This window comes from Gorilla gorilla, chromosome 19, assembly GCF_029281585.2.
Source record: "Gorilla gorilla gorilla isolate KB3781 chromosome 19, NHGRI_mGorGor1-v2.1_pri, whole genome shotgun sequence".
NCBI classification, from domain to species: domain Eukaryota; kingdom Metazoa; phylum Chordata; class Mammalia; order Primates; family Hominidae; genus Gorilla; species Gorilla gorilla.
This window is the reverse complement of record NC_073243.2, coordinates 39,576,736-39,598,485: the sequence shown is the minus strand read 5'-3', so window position 1 is coordinate 39,598,485 and position 21,750 is coordinate 39,576,736. Positions and strand designations below refer to the sequence as shown.

At 39.4% G+C, this 21,750-nt stretch overlaps 1 protein-coding gene across 1 annotated transcript in view; it reads left to right on the top strand.

Annotated features, from left to right (window-relative positions):
• MAP1B (microtubule associated protein 1B) overlaps positions 1–21,750 on the top strand; it is a 104,102-nt gene that overhangs the window by 4,662 nt on the left and 77,690 nt on the right. Inside the window, exon 2 of the mRNA XM_004058677.5 lies at positions 5,732–5,833. Coding sequence (XP_004058725.5) covers positions 5,732–5,833 — 102 coding nt within the window. The remainder of the gene's footprint in view (positions 1–5,731; positions 5,834–21,750) is intronic.

Here is a 21,750-nt window from a genome sequence, read left to right as displayed (position 1 = left end):
TATGAAGAAGGGCTCCCTGCCTTTACTCGTTTTTACACTACTAGTACTTAGTGACAAAATTCAGATTTGTCTTCTTGACATTAATTTTTTAAAAAATTCGGTTGAAGTATTATATAGAGAGGAAAGGGCACAAATCAAAGATGAGCAGCTCAACGAATTTTCACAAAACGGACACGCCTGGGTTACCCAGATCAAGAAACAGACATTACTGGAACCCCAGAAGCCCCCTTGTGTTCCCTTTGCAATAGACATCATGGCTTCCTGATTTTTTAATTCCCTAATTTGGTCAGGTTTTTGCATGGAACTCCGAAATGACTGTATTGATCCCATTAAGAATCAACCAAGTGAGTGAGCAGAGCCGTTTCTTTACACACCGTAGCAGATGCTGCTTTTCCTCTGAAGATGGCTCTCCTGGGTTCTGGGGTCTTGGCTGCAGCTCAAGATGCAGGCCCTTCCAGCGCTAAGTGAAAATCCTGCTCCCATAGCTTTCCAGACAGTCTGAGATGACTTAGCAAGAGAGCAGGCTGGTCCTGTTTTCCTGTGCACGACAAGCTGCTGCTTCAGCCGCCAGGTCTCAGCTGGGCCTCCTCCAGAGGCCACTGCTGTTGTTGCTTGGTGCCTTTGGGCCTTGTTGTGTGAAGCAAGATGGAGCTGCTCCAGGGGGGCCAGCTCTGATGATTGTGTGTTGCAGGCTGGGAAAGCAGTTCCGCATCTGTTACTCTTTCTTCCTATTTCCCCTCCTGCCTTAACTGAGACTCTGGGTTTGGAGACCCTGGCGACTTGGATTCTTGCCATCTGATTACTGAGGGCTCTCTGGGAAGCCTAGAAAATAATCTATAAATCTGTAGAGACATGGTGGTAATGCAGTAAATCAACAGGCCTGGAACGTCCCAATGTGGATGCTTCGTAAATGCCTCTTGAAACCAGGGAAGAGAGATGGTCCCTCTTGTTTTCTCAACTATATTCGGAAAGCATAATGAAAGCTTTGGACATGTCTCCTCCAGAGTCTGGAACAATAGTGTTTCCTCGGACTAGGCTAGCTTCATTTATTTAGTTATGCAGGACTTTATTCCAAATCGTTTTCGCTACCACCAACTACTACTCTTTGGCACCTCCTTTTTCTCCTCCCTAATTAGCCCCCAGCATGGATTTAGCTAGTGGTTCTCATTTTCAGCAAAACCCTGCTTCTTGGTTTTATTTTAATACATAGAGGACATACATCCATGTCTTGCAAACTGAATTCTAGAGCCTTGTGAAAGTTTTCATTGTTTCATTTTTTTTTTAAGGAACTAAAACATATAAAGAATATTAAGTGTCTGTTTGATGTTTTCAATTACCGTTAGATTATAACTTTTCCTTTAGTTAACACTGGGAATCAGCAAGATTTGTTGGTGAAAAGATAGATGAATGTAACATCTACTGCTCTGCATTTTTAGATAAAAGTTTAGCTGATTACATTGTTACATTCTGATGTCACTTAACTGAATGTCCTTTAGTCTAAGATGGTAAGAGAATTTAAAACCCAGGAAAGATTTGGGGTTTAGTTTTCCTTTTCTTTTAACAGGGGAAATAAGAAACCAATACCATATGTGGTGAGAATTAAATGTTAGAGAGTCTTAAATTTACTATATTTGCCTATACTTTTCAAAGTCGAAGACAGATGGATTTCTGCTTGCACTGCTTAATTGGTATTATCTACGACAGCTCTGTTATCCATGCTGCAACACAAGCCAGTCCCCAAATTTAAGGTCATTAAATTGTTCACCTTCTCTAAGGGCTTACTTTAAAAAAATAAGTTATAACTTTTTAGACAAGCAAATAATTATAAGTCACTTCTCATTTGCTTCTATTGTAAGATGTTATCTCAGACCTAAATTATTTATTATCAATGCTTTGAAACTATGAGCTCTGTATGTAAGATATTATCTTCATTACATACATATGTTATGAACATCAAGTTGCTGGCTTTAAAAAAAGAAAAAAAGCAAATTAAAGATGAGTTCAAGGGAAAAAATAAGAATTTTTTCCTCTGAGAAATAAAGCATTCCTAAACGTAGCATTTCCTTTAGTTCATTTATGTAGTTTATGATTTCAATCTGATTTCAGACCACTTTTTAGCATAGTTTTACAAATATAATCTTATGATTCTAGGTTAATGATTTAGGTACTTGGAAAAAATATCCAAAAGCCTGTTTTTCAGAGGGAGCAACTAAAGCCCATAAAGGAAAATCAACTTGCCAAAGGCCCAAATAACTGTCAGATAGAACCCATGTGCCATCAACATGCAATGCATGGTCATTTCATTTTGCTTTCTTCAATCCACTGTCACCTTTAGAAATATGAATTTTAGCTTTTAAATGGGAGGTGCTTTTTTAAATTGTTGGTTTCATTAAACAACCCTGCAGACTGCTTACATGATTGGAAAACTTGGAACAATCTAGCCTGTACACACCAAGAGTACCTGACTTCTCCTCATTTTTCACCCTGACTTGTTCTTTAATGACCCCTCCCTGCCTCCCTGCCCCATAACCTATTCTTTTCTCCTTTTCTCATCTGTGTATATCATGTGCATGTTAGCCTCCCTTGTGTGCACTGCTACCACCTGGGGTCAGAGAACTGAGAAGGAAAGATCTTTTGTTGCTCCCTGGTCCCAAGGAGCTCACTTTCAGGGCTGGGCAATAGCCACAGAGCAGGCCCAGATTGTTCTCAGAGATGACGGATGCCTTTTGGCTCCAGACATTGAAAGAATGGGGTTCACTGCCTCCAACTGCCTGGAGTTGTTCTACCCCTACCTGGGTAAGCCCAGAAGGGGTACAGTCTTAGAATGCTGGGGAAACAAAGCCTCCAGGAAGAGCTTGACTTGGGGTATATTGGGGTGAAAATCAGAAAGAGGGCTTCTCTGCTCCCCAACAGAGACCAGGATGACTTGCTTCTGAAAGCCTCTTTAGAACCTCTTCACCAACACCCCAGGATGCCCTCCAGCCAGATTCAGAGAGGGGAGAATATGGGAAGGGCCAAAGAGATATTTTTCTGTCCTGAAAACTTTAGAGGGCTCGCTGTTGGCTCCTTGTTAGGCACAAAGGGGAACTACATAAACCTACTAAATGCAATATGAACCTTCATTAACAGCTACTCTTTGCCTTTACCAGTATTATCCAGCAGGAGATACAAAGTAATTACAAATTATTTTATTTCTAAAATTGGTATGGAAAGTGGCCTGATTCCAAAATTTTCCTTTCCAACTAAAATAGCTGGCAAATCCAACATAATCTTTATTTTATAAGTGGTAGTAGTGGTTGTGCATTGCTAAGAAACAATTTGGGTGGAAATTACTCTCTTGAAAAAAGAACCCCACATTTTTAGTTTCATTGGGAGTGTAAAAATGAGAAATATTTTTATCAGCCGTTTACTAGTATAATTTAGAAATTACTAAGTGGATTTATCATTTAGTACTTTTTCTATTGCTAAATTACAAATATGTCAAAAATAAAATATGTATGAAAATATAAAGCAAACATTTAATTGTGTGTGCCATGACAAGTTAACTGAAGCCAAGGGAAAATGGCAAGTAACAATGTAAGAGCAAGTCTGCAGATAACCCTGGATGAAGTCATTCAAATAATGTACCAATTTAGACATTACTTAGAACAAAGACAGAAAAATTGTATGAATTTAATTTAAATGCATATGTCTCATCATTAACTTATTGACCCAGCTTGACAGGGTAGAAGACAAAGTAGAGCTCAGACCTGGAACACGGAGAATTCAGTCAACAATACCAATTAAGCAGCTCAGACAGGAACTCGATTTTTTTGCACTAGACTAGTGTATAGTGTATACATTGAAGTAAAATATTCTAATGAATTCAGACCTCTCAACCTGTCAAGCTCTCTGTGAAACAAAAAGAACCCATTTATCATTTCTGCACTAAAAAGATCTGCGAAATCTCAACATGCCTTTCTTGTTAAAATTTAAATACTCCATTAGCACAAATGCAAACTGAGGCTATTAATGTTTCCAGGAAGAGCCATAAAATTCTCCCTTATAATTTAACCTTTCCTTAAGCACGTTGACTCTTCCACATCTGAATTCTTCCCATTGATCATATGAGAAATTTCTGCCTGTATTTAGTGGACACACATCTATTTGAAAATATTCCTCCTGGTTGAAAAGTTCTGTGATGTGTAATCTAAAGATATTTTAGATGTGCAGTGAACTGAGTTTCCAGAATCTTTTTTTTTTGTAATGTCTACGTATAATCCACCTTGATTCTTTACAGGATAGGAAGACTGAATACAATATAACCAAGGGTAAATACAAATATGCCTTAAGGATCCAGTGTGTATTTAAGTAACACACTGCTATTTATTCCCTCAAGTCTGTATACATGACTAATGTCCAACAAAAATGATTACATGACTGGGTGTTAATTTAGAGATAGTTCACCTGCTGTGTTATACCTAGAGGTTCAAGCCCTTACCTTTAGGAGGTATGCAATAAATGTCTGTTGTTCTAGAGATTTGTTCCTGGCAATTGAGAATGCTTTATACGAAGGTACAATGATGGATACCACACACTGGCTCCACCATGAGCAACCTATTAGGAAAAATGTAATATATAATATGTAAACATGTAAAACACACACACACACACACACGCACACACACACCAGAGTTCTGGGGTTCCCCAACTTTCCCTGGCTTACTCTCCAGACCTCCCTTCTATGATGCTCTCTGGGGTTCCCTCTGGGCCATCCCCTTTGGGAGGGCAGGAGAAAGAGGACAGTGGGAGGAGGAAGGAAGAGGCTAGAGAGTAGGGCATGAGCACAGGAAGCTGCCCTCATCCCGCCTCTTGCCCTCCTGTTCCTCTCACCCTGGATATTCCTTTCAGCCTAGGGAAAGGAAGTCTGATAGGACTTCCTTTCCTTTCAGCCTAGGGTAGGAATAGCTGATTCATGCCCCCAACTCCATAAATGTTTTATAAAGTATAAAAAGTTGCCATTTTTCTTTGCCTCTGGATAAGAAAATTGAATACAATGAACAATTGTGAATAAAAGAGCTGCCTGCCAAGCTACTCAGGTAACAGAAAAGTGCCTGGAAGGACAGACAGGCCAAGTCTTGAAGATTGAGTGGATCCACTCTGTTTATCAAAGATCACATAAATCTTGGATTGATATCCAGGGCTTGATAAACCAAAGTCAAAAACGGGATGGGTAAAGGAAAGAAATTACACATGTATACTACCAGAACATCATTTTAGAAACAAAGGCCCGTGCTTGAATGGCAGCCCCCATGTATTTTCTTTGCCTTTATTCTACATTTTCTTGCCACCTACAAGTGGAGTTAGTCTGTCTACAAGCTAGAGTTAGTCTGTTGGCCTCTTAGCTTCTTAAGAACTAACATCTTCCTGCCCTTTCTAGTCCCTCCCTGGAGTACAGCCTGTCATTTTCCTAATAACTGTTTTCTTTGACTCTTCCAGAAGAGGTGCATTTACTTTTTATGAGGGGCAGAAGTTCAGTCCACACTGCTAATTATCCCTCCCTTGTGGCCTGGTGGAGAGACCTCCCTGGCCCTCCCATTTTGTGGGCATCCACTGCTAAGCCACCAAGCTCTTCAGAAAAGGAGTTCCCACATCCTCCCTGAAAGCCTGAGAAATATTACAGTGATGTTGTCCAAACCACTCTGAAATGACTAACTGGAAGTCTCTCAACTCTCTTTCTTTCCCTCCCTAGGAATCCGATCATGGGACACAAACCTGATTGAATGCAACTTGGACCAAGAACTCAAACTTTTTGTATCTCGACACTCTGCAAGATTCTCTCCTGAAGTCCCAGGTGAGGCTTCCGCTCAGTGTTGGTCAGCCTAGAATTCCAAAGGACAAGGAGCAAGCTAGAAAGCTTTGTCTGGGGCAGCAAAAAGACTCTCTTATGGCTAAAAGGATACTTTGTATTTGTTATTATCAACTAGGCTAGCCAGCAGCCACAGTTTAGGAAGTCACTCTAGGTTGTCACTGTATGGGTTATCTATTTTGTGGATTCTTAATGAGTTTTTAAGTTCTAGGGTTGTGTATGTGTATATATATATACACACACACATCAATGATCACACAAATTTTGAATTGATATCCAGGGCTTGAGAAAGAGAGAGAAAGAGAGAGAGAGAGATAGTATAGTGTGTGTATGTGTATCTCACTGTACTCTGAGCTCAAGGGACTACAAACTATTTAAATGTTAATCTTACTCAAATGAAATTCTGAATACAAATTGGATGCTCCTAGGATCCCAGAACTGTCTTCCTGCAAAAGAAAAAGGAAACATATACTGCGTTTCAAAATGAAATATACATTATCATTTCATAATTGCATTATCACCCGCCATTGCATTACCACTTATCTTTCTTCGTGTGGGTAAAAGAATCTGATATTACAAACTGCTGTTAAAATAGCCTTTTTTTCAGAGATGAAAAAGAATACCAAAGAATAATTAAAGGTAAGGATGCAAAAATTTGTCATATGTGAAGATGTTCCCACTAACCAGCCACCTTCCTGGGGCTATGATCTGACCCATGCCTCTGGCGCTGGGGATGTATTCATACTGACCCATCTCGTCTTCTTCTTGTGAGCAATAACCTATATTCCTCCCGTTTGGTCACATTTAGGAATTATGAGACAGTTTCTGGCCCATAAAGACTCCAAACCTGGAATATATTTCTCCAGACCTTTGCCATTGACCCATCAGAAACACTGTATTACATCTTATTTCTTGACCATCACTTGAATTTTACATAAGAGAAAGCTATTTTCTGTCCATATGCTTTTGTTATATGATTCCTAATTTTATTGGCATTGATATAACATCAGGAATGAGATTCAGCCTATTTTGACTGGTTAGGTCATATTCCATTAGTCGTGTATATACATTGATATTTGAAATCACTTTTATAGAATATCAGTGCCTTCGTGAATCACATTTGGCTGCAGTAATATGCCCATAGGACTGTCTCAGTTCTTCCTTTTGAGTTTAATATTAGAATAAAATCCCATACATTTCAGTTATTGAAATGCATTGTAGCTTTCAAGTATAGAATTGAGTAAATGTGCTAAGAAAAGCTTAGCAAGAAATGGTTTATTAAAAGTTAACTTCCTGCAAAGCCACATGAAAAATCAGTTTTTAAGTAACTTTGCTTTGAGAAAAAAGGAATCCAGAGACTGTCAGACAGCATATGATTTGCTGAAGGAAAGGTACAGTATAAGGTTGTTTCTCTTGTTGTTATTTTATCGTATTTTTGTCTTGCGATATCTCCATATCTTTTAAAACCATCTCACAAAAAAAATGAGGGAAGTGCTGTTTTCCAAAAAGTATGATTATTTCAAAATGTAAAAACTACAAGCTTTTATTTTTTCTCTGTAGGTTGTTCTGGCTTTTTTACTATGATTGTTTGTAAGACTACTTTTTTTGTGTGTACAAGTCATGTGGTTCTCATTGTGTTCATTCATATTTGGATTGACTTTATAGAGTGACAACTGCGTATTGCGTAATGAAAGGCTGCAAGCATTGCTGAAGAATTAACCATTTCTAGACCCAAGACCTAGTATTGCTCCTGTGGAGTAGGAAGATCAAGTTCCCCCAAACTGTCACTTTAGCCTAATGTACCCCATTCTCCTCTCCTTTCTCCTGCTATCACCTTCAGTAAGGATTAGTTACCTATCTAGTTGTATAGTGTTATGCTAGAGGCTGTGTTTGGAGATTGGCCTTTGGACACACAGCATCTTTACTATTCTTGCCAACGCTAGAAAGGACTGATATTACGACTTTCCCTGTCAAGCCTATGAGTACACTTTACAGGCCAAGGCTCCCCTCTGGGAATTAAGCATCTAGAATAGAGCCATTATAGTCATGCTCCTGTGTGGGGAGCATGAAGGTTTCCAACCAGGACTGTAAGGTGATAAAAGCACATGTCAGATTCAGTTTCAGATAAGTGTGTTTTAAAGAGAAGAGATGTTAGAGGATAAGAAGACATGGAGATCACAGGATGATCATTGGATTGGGCCCAGGGAAGCCTTTAGCTTTTCCTGAACAAACTAGAAAGGTTTTATGGAAAAATTTGAAGTCCGTTTTTAAGTGGGTCCAAGTCTAGTGGTCTCTAGCTAACTCATGTACTTCAGTTCCCCTGAAATGGAATTAGCTGAACATTTTCCTTTAGAGTTTCAAGAATCTTTCATTGTTTTTTGAGACAGGGTCTCACTATGTTGCCCAGGCTGCTCTCAAACTCCTGGGCTCAAATGACCCTCCCACCTCAGCCTTCCAAGTAGCTGGGATTACAGGTACATGCCACCACACCTGCCTAATTTCAAGAATCTTAAATTAACTTAGAGCCAAGGAGCAAGATGAAGGATGGATCCCCTAAAAAAAATAGAGCCATTTTTCAGCCAGGTAAAACATTGTTAAAAATAGCACCTACAATATACCAGGCATTATAGGGTGCTTGGTGAGTGAGGACACTGTGAAGAACAAAACAAATACAGTCATTACCTTTATTACACTTATATTCTTGTGAGAGGAGAAGGCATTTAACAATCATATACAGACCAACATAAAATCTAGCCCCCTGCATCAAATCCAGGCTTCAAACAGATTTTTGGGAGGTTTGGGTTTAAAAAAACATATAGACGGGGTCTCACTATGTTGCCCAGGCTGGTCTTAAACTCCTGGGCTCTAGCAATCCACCTGCCTTGGCCTCCCAAAGTGCTAGGATTATAGGCATGAGCCACCATGCCCAGCCACAGTTTTGTTTTGTTTTAAGGCCAGCAGAGTTATAGTAAAATATTTATTGCCTTTTATGACATAAGTAAATTAAGGCTCAAGTCACCCATATATCTGTCTTATGTTCCTGTTGGTTATGATAGCTTTTGTTGTTTTTTAATAATTAGAGTTCACTTGTAAAGACTGAAGATAGCCTCAAATTGCAGCTAACAGATTGTGCAAATGGCACAAGATTGATTCCTTTGTACTAGTTTATCCCTTATCCTAGTTTTAAAATATGGTTTTGAGATTTGATTTGACTATTTCTTCAGGATTGTAGGTCTCATTCAAGACCACTCTGAAAGACGTAGTCACCTTGAATAATATCCTTTGAGCAGGAATCTGAAATATGAGTGCTTTCTCTACACAAGGTGGGTGGTGTGTGCCTCAGTTCACCAGAATGTTAGTTCTGTGATCTTTAAGCCCTGTCCAACTCTGGCATACTGTAATTCTTGGAGTGGTCAGTCATCTGGGTTTATCTTACTATTATTTTGCCTTACTATTGCAGCATTGCCTTGCCTAAAGATCACTCAACAAACCTTTGCTGTGTGCCCAGGGCAGGTCTCTGCTGATTTGCCTTGATGTAAAGCCATTCCTGGCCACATCTAAGCTGGCTCAAGTGAGAACAGTCATCTTGAAAGAAAAGGTTAGGTGTTCTTTTATGAACACTCTCTAATCTTTTACTCAAAGGAAAGTTCAGTAGTTGAGTCTTTTCAAAATAAAGCAACAGTCTTTTGTTGTTGTTGTTGTTGTTTTGAAACAGTCTTAGCTATGTCATCGCCCAGGCTGGAGTGCAGTGGTGCAATCTTGGCTCACTGCAACCTCAACCTCCCGGGCTCAAGTGATCCCCCCACCTCAGCCTCCTGAGTAGCTGGGACCATAGGTGTGCACCATCACACCTAGGTAATTTTTTATATGTTTTGTAGAGATTGGATTTCCCCATGTTGCCCAGGCTGATCTCGAACTCCTGAGCTCAAGCAATCTGTCTGCCTTGGCCTCAAAGTCCTGGGATTATAGGTGTGAGCCACTGTGCCCGGCCAGAACAACAGTCTTATATTTCTTTAAAGTTATGATTTTAAATACTATCATAAAATTTTTATTTACCTATTATATGTTTTTTGTACCCTAATCATGTTGGATGAGAATCATTTTGGTTAAGTCTGACCACAAAAGCAAAGCTAGGCTTACCATGCTGTACAGGGTTTATTTCATTTTCCATTGCCATTTGCTTCTTTCCCAAATTTAACTTTAGGACTGTCTATGTATAGTAGTAAAGAAGGATATCTCCCAGGGGTTGTAAGAAGTGCCCCATAATTATCTGTGGTAGACAGACATCATTTCGAAACAAGCAAACAAATAAAAACTATTCTCAGGACAAGTGATGTCAGACTGAAAATCAGTTTCAATTTTTATTTTTTCCCATCATTTTGCCACTTTTATCTGCCTATTAAAATAATTTAAAAATTTTGATCATCTGACTCCTCATCAGCAGCCTAGCATAATGATGAAGAGTACAGATTCTGGAGTCAAACTGCCTTGTTTGATCTTAACCCCACGGTTTATTTGCTGTGTCATCTTGGACAAGTTAACTAACCGTTTTCAGTCTTCTTGTTTGTAAACAAGGGTGATCAGTTCCACCTCATAGTTTCTTTTTTTTTTTTTTTTTTTTTTTTGAGATAGAGTCTTGCTCTGTTGCCCAGGCTGGAGTGCAGCGGCGCAATCTCAGCTCACAGCAAGCTCCGCCTCCCGGGTTCACACCATTCTCCTGCCTCAGCCTCCCGAGTAGCTGGGACTACAGGCGCCCGCCACCATGCCTGGCTAATTTTTTTGTATTTTTAGTAGAGACGGGGTTTCACTGCATTAGCCAGGATGGTCTCGATCTCCTGACCTCATCATCCGCCCACTTCAGCCTCCCAAAGCACTGGGATTACAGGCGTGAGCCACTGCACCCGGCCCCACCTCATAGTTTCAATGCAGATCAAATGAATTAAAGTGTGTAAAGCTCTTAAGACAGGGCTTGTCACATGGAAACAAATGTGAACGAGTGCTGTCTCCCTTCTGGAGTATCTATTTGACTTGTATATTTGGTGATTGTTATTATCTGTGGGAAATACCGGGTATTGATATTTGGCTAGTTTCCTTTCTGTAGTAATTTTAAATTTGTATTAAAGATGTTTCTCAGAGAAACGACTGCTTTCAGCATTCTCAGAAGGCGCAGAGCTGCTGATTATGTGTAAAGGGTGACAACATTCTATGGCTGAGCTTCTAAGGTCCTTTGGGCTTGAGAGCAAAAAGCCGGCAATGCTTTAAAGTGCTGGCTGGTAAAGCAGAGCCTGAGAGGGGGTTGGAGACCATTTGCAAAATGGTCCTGTGGGTGCCCACGCAAGGGCTGTCAGGGAACGTGTGCACAGTTTGAGGGCTGGCCTGCCTCCTTGCTATGATAACCCACCCATGGTCACTCCCTCCACGCCGTTCTACACTCGCTTTTCTCTTCTGCTCTCACCAATCAACAGGTGACTATAGACGTTGCCAGGTTTAAGAAACAGATTTCTTGTGGTTTATTTTCTTAGCTGAATACACAGTAAGACCTTGATATATTTATATTTTGTCACTAGTTTTATAACATCTAGATCACATTCACAAAAATCATCATAAAATGTGATGGATGGTGTATATGGGCAGTTTTGTTTTAAGAACCGATACCTTTTTCCTAGAAGATAAACAAACCACAGCTGAGCATCTTTAGATTTGTGCTGAGTGATTGCTAAAAACATCTTGCCTGGAGATTGGTTTTTGATGGAGAATTAGAATCAGCCCTTTGAATTTCAGTCATGCGAATCTTCTCCCTTTGACATTAATGAGGCACGGGTTACAACTAATATTTACCAGTTGAGTGATAAGAAAATGAGAAAATACTCTTAGAAAAGGTCTAAGAATATTTTAAGCCATCTTTCTCTGTCTAGACTTGTGTGTTTAGTCTGTTGTGTGTAGAATTATAGCTTAATTGTATGTGCCTAGAATACATCAACTGCTCTATGACAGGGAGTAATGAATGTGTTTTCAGCCTTGCTCCAACCTTTAAACAATAAGGCACACAAATATATGTTCTAGCGGCATTCAAGGGGCTGACTCACCCTCAGGGAACCTGCAATTTCAGAGGGACAGCCGATTCTTTATCCTCATGTTTTCTGTGTTGTTTGTGTACATGCACAGGTCTAGGTACTTGTCCCCATGCCTGTGAGGCTCTGCTCATCTTTCCTCATTGCATCATCATACAGGGTTATATGAGAAATCGTGGTATGTTAGAAGAAAATGACAATTAGAGAGCATTATATTCGTTAAGGTAACCAGATCTCTGTTTAATATTCCTTGAGGTCATTGCTGCCTGCCTGGGAAGGAGAGTCCCATTTTAATGCAAATCCCTAGCCTTTCTCCCACTTGCCCCGTGCCCTGAGCCCTCCTGGCCTGGTTGCAGGGAACAGAGTGATCGGCAGCTCCTCATGCTGTCCGCTCTCACCCCAGTGCTCCCATTGAGACTTTGCCACCCGAGCAGCAGACAGCCCAGTCACCCCCACCTGCATCCTTTTGTAGCGGTGAAAGAGCCAGACCTTCCAAGGAGAAGATTAGAATTTTATAGTGTACGCAGCATAAGGCATAATTCCTGCAAGCTTTACATCTTGGTCAACTTTCAAATTTCAGGATTCTTTATATCCAGATCCTCACATACAAGGGAATTTTTTCCCTTGGTGCAGGTGTGGCCAGCAGAAAGGAATAAAATGGCATTTCACTGCCATGTTCAGGCTTCCTCATTCCTCAGGGTAGTTAATAATGGCTCATTCAGACCACCCTAGAAATACCTATTCATCTCACTTTTTTTTTTTTTTTTAAGAGTGGAAAGGATGTTTTACTCTGCTGACTGTAATGGCTCTCACGCAGTTCCTAATGGGCACTGTGGAACCACTCAGCATAGACAGGCATAGGCAGGAAGGTAGCAGAAAATTGGCTGCCTGGGCCCAGGAGCCATTTTAGGAGATGTCAATAACCCCTCCATTAAACCCAACTAAGTGCGTTCCACGACAGCTGCTAACCAAGGACAGCACCTCATGCTGAGTGTCACTGCTTTTGTCTTCATCTCCAGAGACCAAAGAGAGCTCATGATTTTTGTTAGTAGAGTTTTTTTTAAAAGGTTTTTTTTAAGTATGCAGCAACAGCAAACCATCAAGCAAGCACAGTCTCTTTGCTTTTTCTGCCTGCTTTTTGGTCTTCCTCTGGGGCAGTTTGTTCAGCACCTATGGTAGCCTACTAGAAATAATGGTGGAAGATGAAGAATAAAGCATAAACTAATAGATCACTTTAAAAGTGCCAAGTGATGTTTTTGAGTGCTTATTAATAAGAAAGCAACTGTAAGGGAATATTTGGAAGAATGAAGTATTTCCCACTGTTTATAATTTTGTTGGGAAAATAAGTCATTCACAGCTTTAAAATTCACTGTGTTTCTCAACAAAGAAAGAGAGTTTCTTTTTATTTTTTTAATCTCTTTTTGTTTTTGAGACAGGTTCTCCCCTCTGTCACCCAGGCTGGAGTGCAGTGGTGCAATTACAGCTCACTGCAGTCTCTGCCTCCTGGGATGAAGCTACCCTCTCGTCTCAGCCTCTGAAATAGCTGGGACTACCAGCCTGCCACTATGCCCAGCTAATTTGTTTTTTTTTGTGTTTTTTTTGAAGATGGAGTCTCACTCTGTCGCCCAGGCTGGAGTGCAGTGGCGCGATCTCGGCTCACTGCAAGCTATGCCTCCCAGGTTCATGCCATTCTCCTGCCTCAGGCTCCCGAGTAGCTGGGACTACAGGCGCCCGCCACGACGCCCGGCTAATTTTTTGTATTTTTAGTAGAGACAGGGTTTCACTGTGTTAGCCGGGATGGTCTCGATCTCCTGACCTCGTGATCTGCCCGTCTCGGCCTCCCAAAGTGCTGGGATTACAGGCGTGAGCCACCGCACCCGGCCTATGCCCAGCTAGTTTTTAAATTATTTTGTAGAGAAGGAGTCTCACTCTGTTGCCCAGTCTGGTCTTGAACTCGCCTCAAGCGATCCTCCTGCCCCCGCTTCCCAAAGTGTTGAGATTACAGGTGTGAGTCACCCTGCCCAACGTGAGAGTTCTCTTAATTTGCGAACTGTGTATATGTGTCAGAGAGAGAGAAAGAGAGAGTGTGTGTGTCTAATTCCTAAAGAAGAAAGGGGTGAAAATGGAGAGTATAATAAGCATTGCATTTTGATTGTTCAACCATGGGTTTAGTCACAATGACAAAGGTTACCCAGGTACCAGCACCCCACTCCCAGCTGCAACCCAGGACTAATTAAATGCTACCTAGGCAACGATCAAGTATCCCCAAACATCATACTCCAGGGCTTACCCCTTTTGTTTTCTCGGCTGTGATCTAAGGGTAATTTCTATTGCATGTGAAGTCAGATTTCCTTGGTCTGAGAGAAACGTGAGAAAGTAAGAGGTACTCTGGGGAAGTGCACTTAGTGCACCACAGGGACTGGAGAAATTAACATAAATACAAGACAATAATAATGTTATTTTAATAAACTCTTCTAGGTTAAAGGATTGCCTATAGTCAGGACTGGTGAAATTGATGCTTATAGAAAATGCAACAAGAGCGTCTACATGTGATTTAAAAATAAAAGTATGTAATTAGGAATGAAAATTGAAAAGCTAGGGTAGTGTTTTATTGAATGTGGCTCCTCTCTGCAGTTGTACCGCACCTCATTTGAAACACTCAAGCTGAGGTTGCCTCTCAAAATTGCTGCCTTGCATTCCTGAGGGGTTAAGACGAAATATGAACATCCTGAGGACTGTCTTTGTTGTCATAGAGGGAAGTCCTCTAAACACGCACTTTGCCATTAATCTGGCCGTTTCTTTCTCAATAAAACAGGTTTTCAATGGGAGCTGTGAGTAAACACGCCACTGTTGAGCATTGTGGCTCAAATTCAGGTTTCTTTTTGGCTTCTCACGTGGATAGTGCGAGGAAGGAACAGCTATTCCCCTGAGGGAGCAACACGTTTTTAGTGCACCTGGCCCCAGGAACACTGCTCTACATAGATGTGGCTTTTTGGATCCTGAAGTATATCCATCAATGGGAATGTCACATTTGGAGAAGTTATCCTTATTGCAATAAAATTAAAGATCAAATAAGTTCTGGAACCCAGGCGAACAATGCTTCCTTAGTGCAGAGCCATTTTGAGCAGTTGTCTCTTGTGCCTTTTAAAAACCTCTCACTTGGAAGTTTTGATGTGTGAAAGATGTGAAAACTGCCTAAGAGAATTCTTCCTCTTTTTAATGGAGCTCGATGCCTGTTTAGGGATGCTGTAGCAACCGCTCTTTTATCTAGAATTCCGGATAGTTTCCCAGCTCAAATACTAGGAGTTTTTGGTGGTGCAATTCAATTGAAAGTGGTATTTGGTGTGAAGTTCCAGCAGCCCCACAAGATGCTCAAGTGCCTTGTGGTTAGTTTAGTATAATGTGCGTATGTGTTTGTGTGTGTGTGTTTGCATACATGAGAGAAAGAGAGAGAAAACCTTATCTGTTCTCATCTATTATAAAGGAGACAATCCTTTCATTTTATATGGTATCTCCTTTTAGAAGGTGTCCTATTAGTGTCCTATTATCAGCCAATCTGTCATTAAATATTTATGTTCCTGCAGCAAGGCACAGTTCAGTTCCTAGCTCTGCAGGCCATAAGAAGACTTGTAAGTAAATCCTGTCTTCAGCTGTTTACAATTGAGTATGGAAATAAGATAACTAACGAAACAAGCCAGTCTATAATAAGTGCCAAATGAGAATTTTGCAAGGAGGTCCTTCTGTAAATTCTATTTGTTCAGGCTATTTTAAAAAAATCTATGTGCATAAAAAAAGCATTAAAATAATATTATCCATGCAAATTGGGGCATAAATGCAACAGATCCTAATGCACTGAATCATCTTTGTGACCAGGGAATTTTGAATCCAGCCTGAATTAAAATATTTCCTAGTTTGGAGCTACATTTTAGATTAAGCCCATTAATTCAATGATGAAGAGTTAGAATTGATAATTTAAGAATTCATCCTTCTGAAATCGTGTGAGAACAAAACTCCTGACCTGGATGTATAAGCTTAATTTCAAGATTGTCTTTATCTTTGAGTGCTGGAAAATTGTCCATTGGCAGACTCTGAAGACACTAGGGAAGAGATTGTGAAAGTGAAACGTTTTAAGGAAGTAAATGTGAAGTAATTGTTTCACTGCCCTGAGGCTAGAATGGGTACTTTGGAGAGTGTCTGATTCAGCTGTCCCTGTGTTGAGGGAAGCAGGGAGGGGACACAAATTGCAAGCTGCTTTCCAGGACCCTTCCCCCTCCAGAGAGACCAGGAAGCCTGACCTAGTGCAGCAGCTCTGGGCCACACCTGAGACCATTGTTGCCCGTGGTGCTCCCTGAAGAGCTGCTGTCAGTCCTTTCCTTTTCTGTAAAATAAAGGGATTAGGCTAGATCAGGTCATCTTAACTTTGTTCTGCCAGCCATTAGTTCTGCAAAACATTAATAGTCAGTGGAAAAGAATTTCATGGTGACTTAAGTTTGAAAACTGTGACATACTCAATCTAATTTTTTGAGGAGGCATAAATTATATGTGTATAAACTTGTTCAATTTTGTCTAACCATACATTTCCTTAGCCTATTTGACTAGTCACTTCTATCACCACTCTCTCCCATGGATCTGGATTCCTGTAGAATACAATTTGGGAAAGGATGGATTAAATGATTGCTGAGTCCCTTCCAGTTTTTTTATTCCAATATTCTATGAATTTTTTACTAAATTGCCTCATCACTCGTATGTACATGGGAGCTTGTCTTACTTCATTCAGCTTACAATGGCTTTTAATCCAGGCTTTAAAATATCAATGAAAGAATTTCATTTAGAAAAAACTGCCTGTCCCATCCATGAGGATTCTTAATTTTTGGAAAGATGCACAGCTTTATGACACTCAGGCTGATTTCCCAGTTTGGGAATTCTTGGCCCTGGCTTTTCCCACCTGTCTTTACCTTGCAGACAAACCAAACAAGACAAAATTTAATCATGTTTGCACAGTGTCAAACACTTGCATAGAGACTATCCCCAAAGTCAGCTCATGGGTGTTTTTATCTTCACAGTGCCAAATAGGAAATAGCTACATATGTTTCCCATTAAAATGAGAATTTCCATGTTGGTATCTGGTGTTGCATTGAGCTTCAGGTTAGCTGCTTATTCACTGATCTTTGGAAGGAGGCTGAAGATTGAACCTCAAGAGTTCTAGGGATTATCTGCAGGTTGAAGGTGTTAGAAGTCCCAGGCACATTGTTTGTTATCGCTAACTGCGGATGGCCTGAATTTTAATAAGCATGGTCAACTGTGCATATCTTGTCATGTGAACTACCAATCAGCACACTATAATTTAGCAAGTTAGTACATGCAGATATGAACACCCTTGGGAAGGAAGCAATTTTCGAATCAGATTATTACTGACAGTGTACAATTTACATGCAGGTAATCATTATCAGAAAGTCATGATTATCCAGAAGGAAAAGTGATTTTTGTGGTAATATGTCTTTGAATGGCTGTTGATTTTTAATACCTTTAAGGTAAAAACTTCAATTTGTTCCATCCCTAATTTGATCATATTTGCAAAAAAGTGTTAATTCACTCATTAAAACCTAGGCGTCTGATGGGTACAGCAAACCACCATGGCACGTGTATACCTGTGTAACAAACCTGCACATTTTGCACATGTATCCCAGAACTTAAAGTATAATTTTTAAAAAGTTAAAAAAAACCTAGGTGTGATATTATATGTTTACAACAAACCTTACCAAGTATTCTAAAATAACAGAAAGAAATAATTTATGTACAATAACAACATTAATGATAATATATCCATGGATAATATGTTTTGGTTAATCAAATATTCTAGCTAATTGAGAGTTGCCAATAATCCCTTGTGGGATTATTATTTTTCAAAGTTGTAGAATCCAATAATACAGTCATTTCTTTTATACAAACACCTAAAATTTATCTAGAATTAACTTAGAATTTCCTAAACCAAATTTATACATTAGCCCAAGATATACTTAAATTATTTATAGAAGACATGAACTTACAAATCTGTTGTTTCTTCTCCCACCCAAATAGAATAATATCTTCAAAGACAGTCTTTTTTAAAAAAAGGACATATTGTTCCCCTTAGGCAGATACTGGCATTTTATTGAAATATAGTTCAAGAGACATGCATTCAGGCAAGATGAGTGCACACCGTGCTACCTACTTGGAACCCAAACTCAGAACAATGGAATTGAATCTTCCTTGGAAGACTCAGGAGGAAGATCATCTCTCTGTGCCTCAGGGTCCTCATGATGAACCTATTGGTAATTATACTGTAAACATGAGGGTGTGTGGATTAGTAGCGATTTCTTATCACTGAATCATTAGGGAGCAAACTATTTATTTTGAGGTGGTGTCCTCAATACTAATATGATTGTGCTTCAATATAGAACAAGGAATATCCCTGGATGTTATAGTCCTTCTGAAAAAGAGTCATTGATTGCAGATATTGTTTTAAAAAAAAAAAAACACTCAAAACTGCTACAGAGAAAAAAGAAAGTGTGAAAAAAGAGACCATGGCTATCTTCTAGGTTATTCGAAGAAAATACGAGTTTGCAAGTATGCACTAGCTCACTGCATTTGCACTGTCCTGATGTGCATACAGTGGGGTGCACCCGCCTCTAAGTCCCAACCATTTTTTTCTTTCTACTTCCTGTATCCCCTTGCCTATGAAAACATAATTTTTATTTTATTTTATTTTTTGAGACGGGGTCTCTGCGCCCAGGCTAGAGTGCAGTGGCACCGTCATGGTTCACTGCAGCCTTGAACTCCTGGGCTCCAGTAATCTTCCCACCTCAGCTTCCTAAGTAGCTAGGGCTGTAGGCACATGCCAAGGCAAACAACTAATTTTATATTTTCATTTTTAAATTTTTGTAGAGACGGGGCCTTGCTAAGTTGCCCAGGCTGGTCTCAATCTCCTGGCCTCAAGCAGTCCTCCTGCCTTGGCCTCCCAAAGTGCTGGGATTACAGTGTGAGCCACTGCATTTGGCTGAAAACGTAATTTTTTAAATAGACAATTGCCTTCTCCGTTGCACCATCTCCCTCCAAATAAGCTAATAAACACAAAAATCCAACCAAAAGATAAAAGAGATGAGAAGTGAGATTTTTTTTAAAGGCTTAATCACTTGTGCTTTAAGATTTATCTGGAATATCTTTAGATCCTAGGAAGAGACAAGGTTGTCTAGCTAATTGTGTAGCCATTTACATGTACATATGTAGTTGCATATGTGTGTGTGTATGTGTATGGCTTTGTTTTTATATTGTATCAAAATGTATTTCGCTTTTCAAGAAGCATTAGAAGATCCAAGTAAATAGGGCCGGGTGTGGTGGCTCATGCCTGTAACCCCAGCACTTTGGGAGGCCAAGGTGGGCAGATCACTTGAGGTCAGGAGTTCAAGACCAGCCTGGCCAACACGGCGAAACTCTGTCTCTATTAAAAATAGAAAAAATTATCCAGGCGTGGTGGCAGGCACCTGTAGTCCCAGCTACTCGGGAGGCTGAGGCAGGAAAATCGCTTGAACCTGGGAGGCAGAGGTTGCAGTGAGCCGAGATTGTGCCACTGCACTCTAGCCTGGCTGACAGAGTGAGACTCCATCTCAAAAAAAAAAAAAAGTAAATATCTATTGATGAAAAAACTGACACTTCCTATGGGCTTACCTCCTTTCCTTCCGTTGTTTTCTCTTTGGTATCCCTCACACGTTTTCCCCTCTCCACTGCAGTCACCTATTTCCCACTTGTTTTTCTTCTCTTCTTCTTCTTTTTCCTATTGTGTCCTCCCTGCCACCAATCACAGGCTTGTGGTCTACAAATAATGCTGGTTTGGGTTTATTTTAAAACATCTAACATGAGATCAGTGCCTGCTTTTTAAAGAAGCATTACATTATGTATTAGTTATACAAATTATTAGACAATGTCTTATCTTTATTTTATTGTTTTACACATAGAACAGAGACTATTTGGAGCGTTTGGAATAACATTCCAGCGTATAAATATAAATGAAATAGTTTGGCAAATTAACTCTCTCCAGGGGTCATCTAGAAATATGATTCCGTCATCAGATAGAAATTCTATTGCTAGAGTCCTTTAGCCAGCAAATGGATTTTCTATGCTTGGTAAGCAAATTCATCACAAATTTGAAGCTAGTTACAAATAAAATAAAATAAAATTAATTAATTAAAAAGAAATTTTAAAAATCCCAACTTACAGTTTAAAAAGAAGAAAAGTAGAAAAAAACAAAAAGACGAAAGGGCTTAAATTAAATCATCACAGGGATACATTGTTTAATCTTTCACAATTCTAACTTTTCAGAAATGGCTTTTTCCCAATGGCATCTGAATCATAAGAAAAAAGGAGTGCAATTATCTTTTAACCATCGAAATAGGGAGGCCTTAGGCTAATTAATGGCCCTTGATAAAGAGCCTTAGAATAGTGCCAAGCATGTGGGCTTAGTATGTGTATGACAATGAATGATGAGGTGTCATAGGCTGGAGAAACTAAAGTTAGCTCTCAGGTTTGAAAAATAAACTGCATAAGAAAGCTCACATTTTTTATTAATTATCTATATTGCAAACAATTTCTTTGTTGCAGATTTCCTTTAAACATTAAGATGTGGTAAAGTGTTTATTTATAAAAACTATCAATTACTTTTCAGAGATTTGGCAGTCTAGAAGCTCTGGTAAAGAGCCAGTGTCTTGAACTCCATGGACAGAGCCCTTAAGGAATGGAACTGGGGGCAGAAAATCTGAGCTTTAATCCCATTTCTACTGCTAAGTAGATTTGTGCCATTGTGGACAAGTTGCCTAGCATTTGTGAACTTCAGTTTTATTATCTCTAAGGTCCTATTTATATTAATATTCTCTCATACAAGTGAAAAAAGTCATTCAAATAATGTTTTTTCAGAAAATAGTTTACATATAAAGTTGGCAAACATAGCTGATGTATAAACCAAGATGTGTGGTTTTTCCAGAAAGTTTTTTGAGATTCTTAGGACACAATTACTTGCTTGGCTGAATATACTCATTTCACAAATATATTGTTTGTCTAATGGGATCTGGTAATGTGTCAGTACTAAGGTTAATAAAAATAAGCAAATGAAGACACAGTCCCTATACGGTCTCCCATGGAGCTCTCAGTCAAGGTGAGGAGACAGACATTGATGAAATAGTCACACAAATTTGTATTACAAGCTGTGCTAAGTAGGAGGGAAAATAATATGGTGCTATCTAAATATGTAAAAGGAGAAACTGATGTGGTAAGGGGGTAAGTAAACTTTAGAGCTGAGATTTATGAAGAGTGCTTTTTATTTTACATTTAAGACATTGGACACTATTTTTCCCTTTTTAAAAATTAATTTTATTATTATTATTTTCCCTTATGTTTCCTTTTTAATACAGCATTAGCAATTCAGCCTAGTTTTATAGGTATAGAGTATGCAGATTTATCCTGGACTTCATATGGATCAATGTGAGGTTATAATAGCACATTTCTGAGGAAATAGGAACAATCCAATAGAAGTGATTCTAAAATATTTTCATAAGATATTCTTATAAGGATTCCACTACTCTGCTCTGAGTTAAGAATCAAGTAAAAGAAAACTATCTGAATATTTATTGGCCTCTTAAAAACATGGGATTGATGACAAGTTTTCTGGGCTGCAAAAATTCTAATGATAAATAGAGAAAGGAAAGCAACCAAAATTTCTGAGATCAGAATGGAAAGGTTTGTGTTGTAACATAATTAGGGCTCCAGAGTCCCTGTAGAATCATAGTTTATGTCCATGGTACT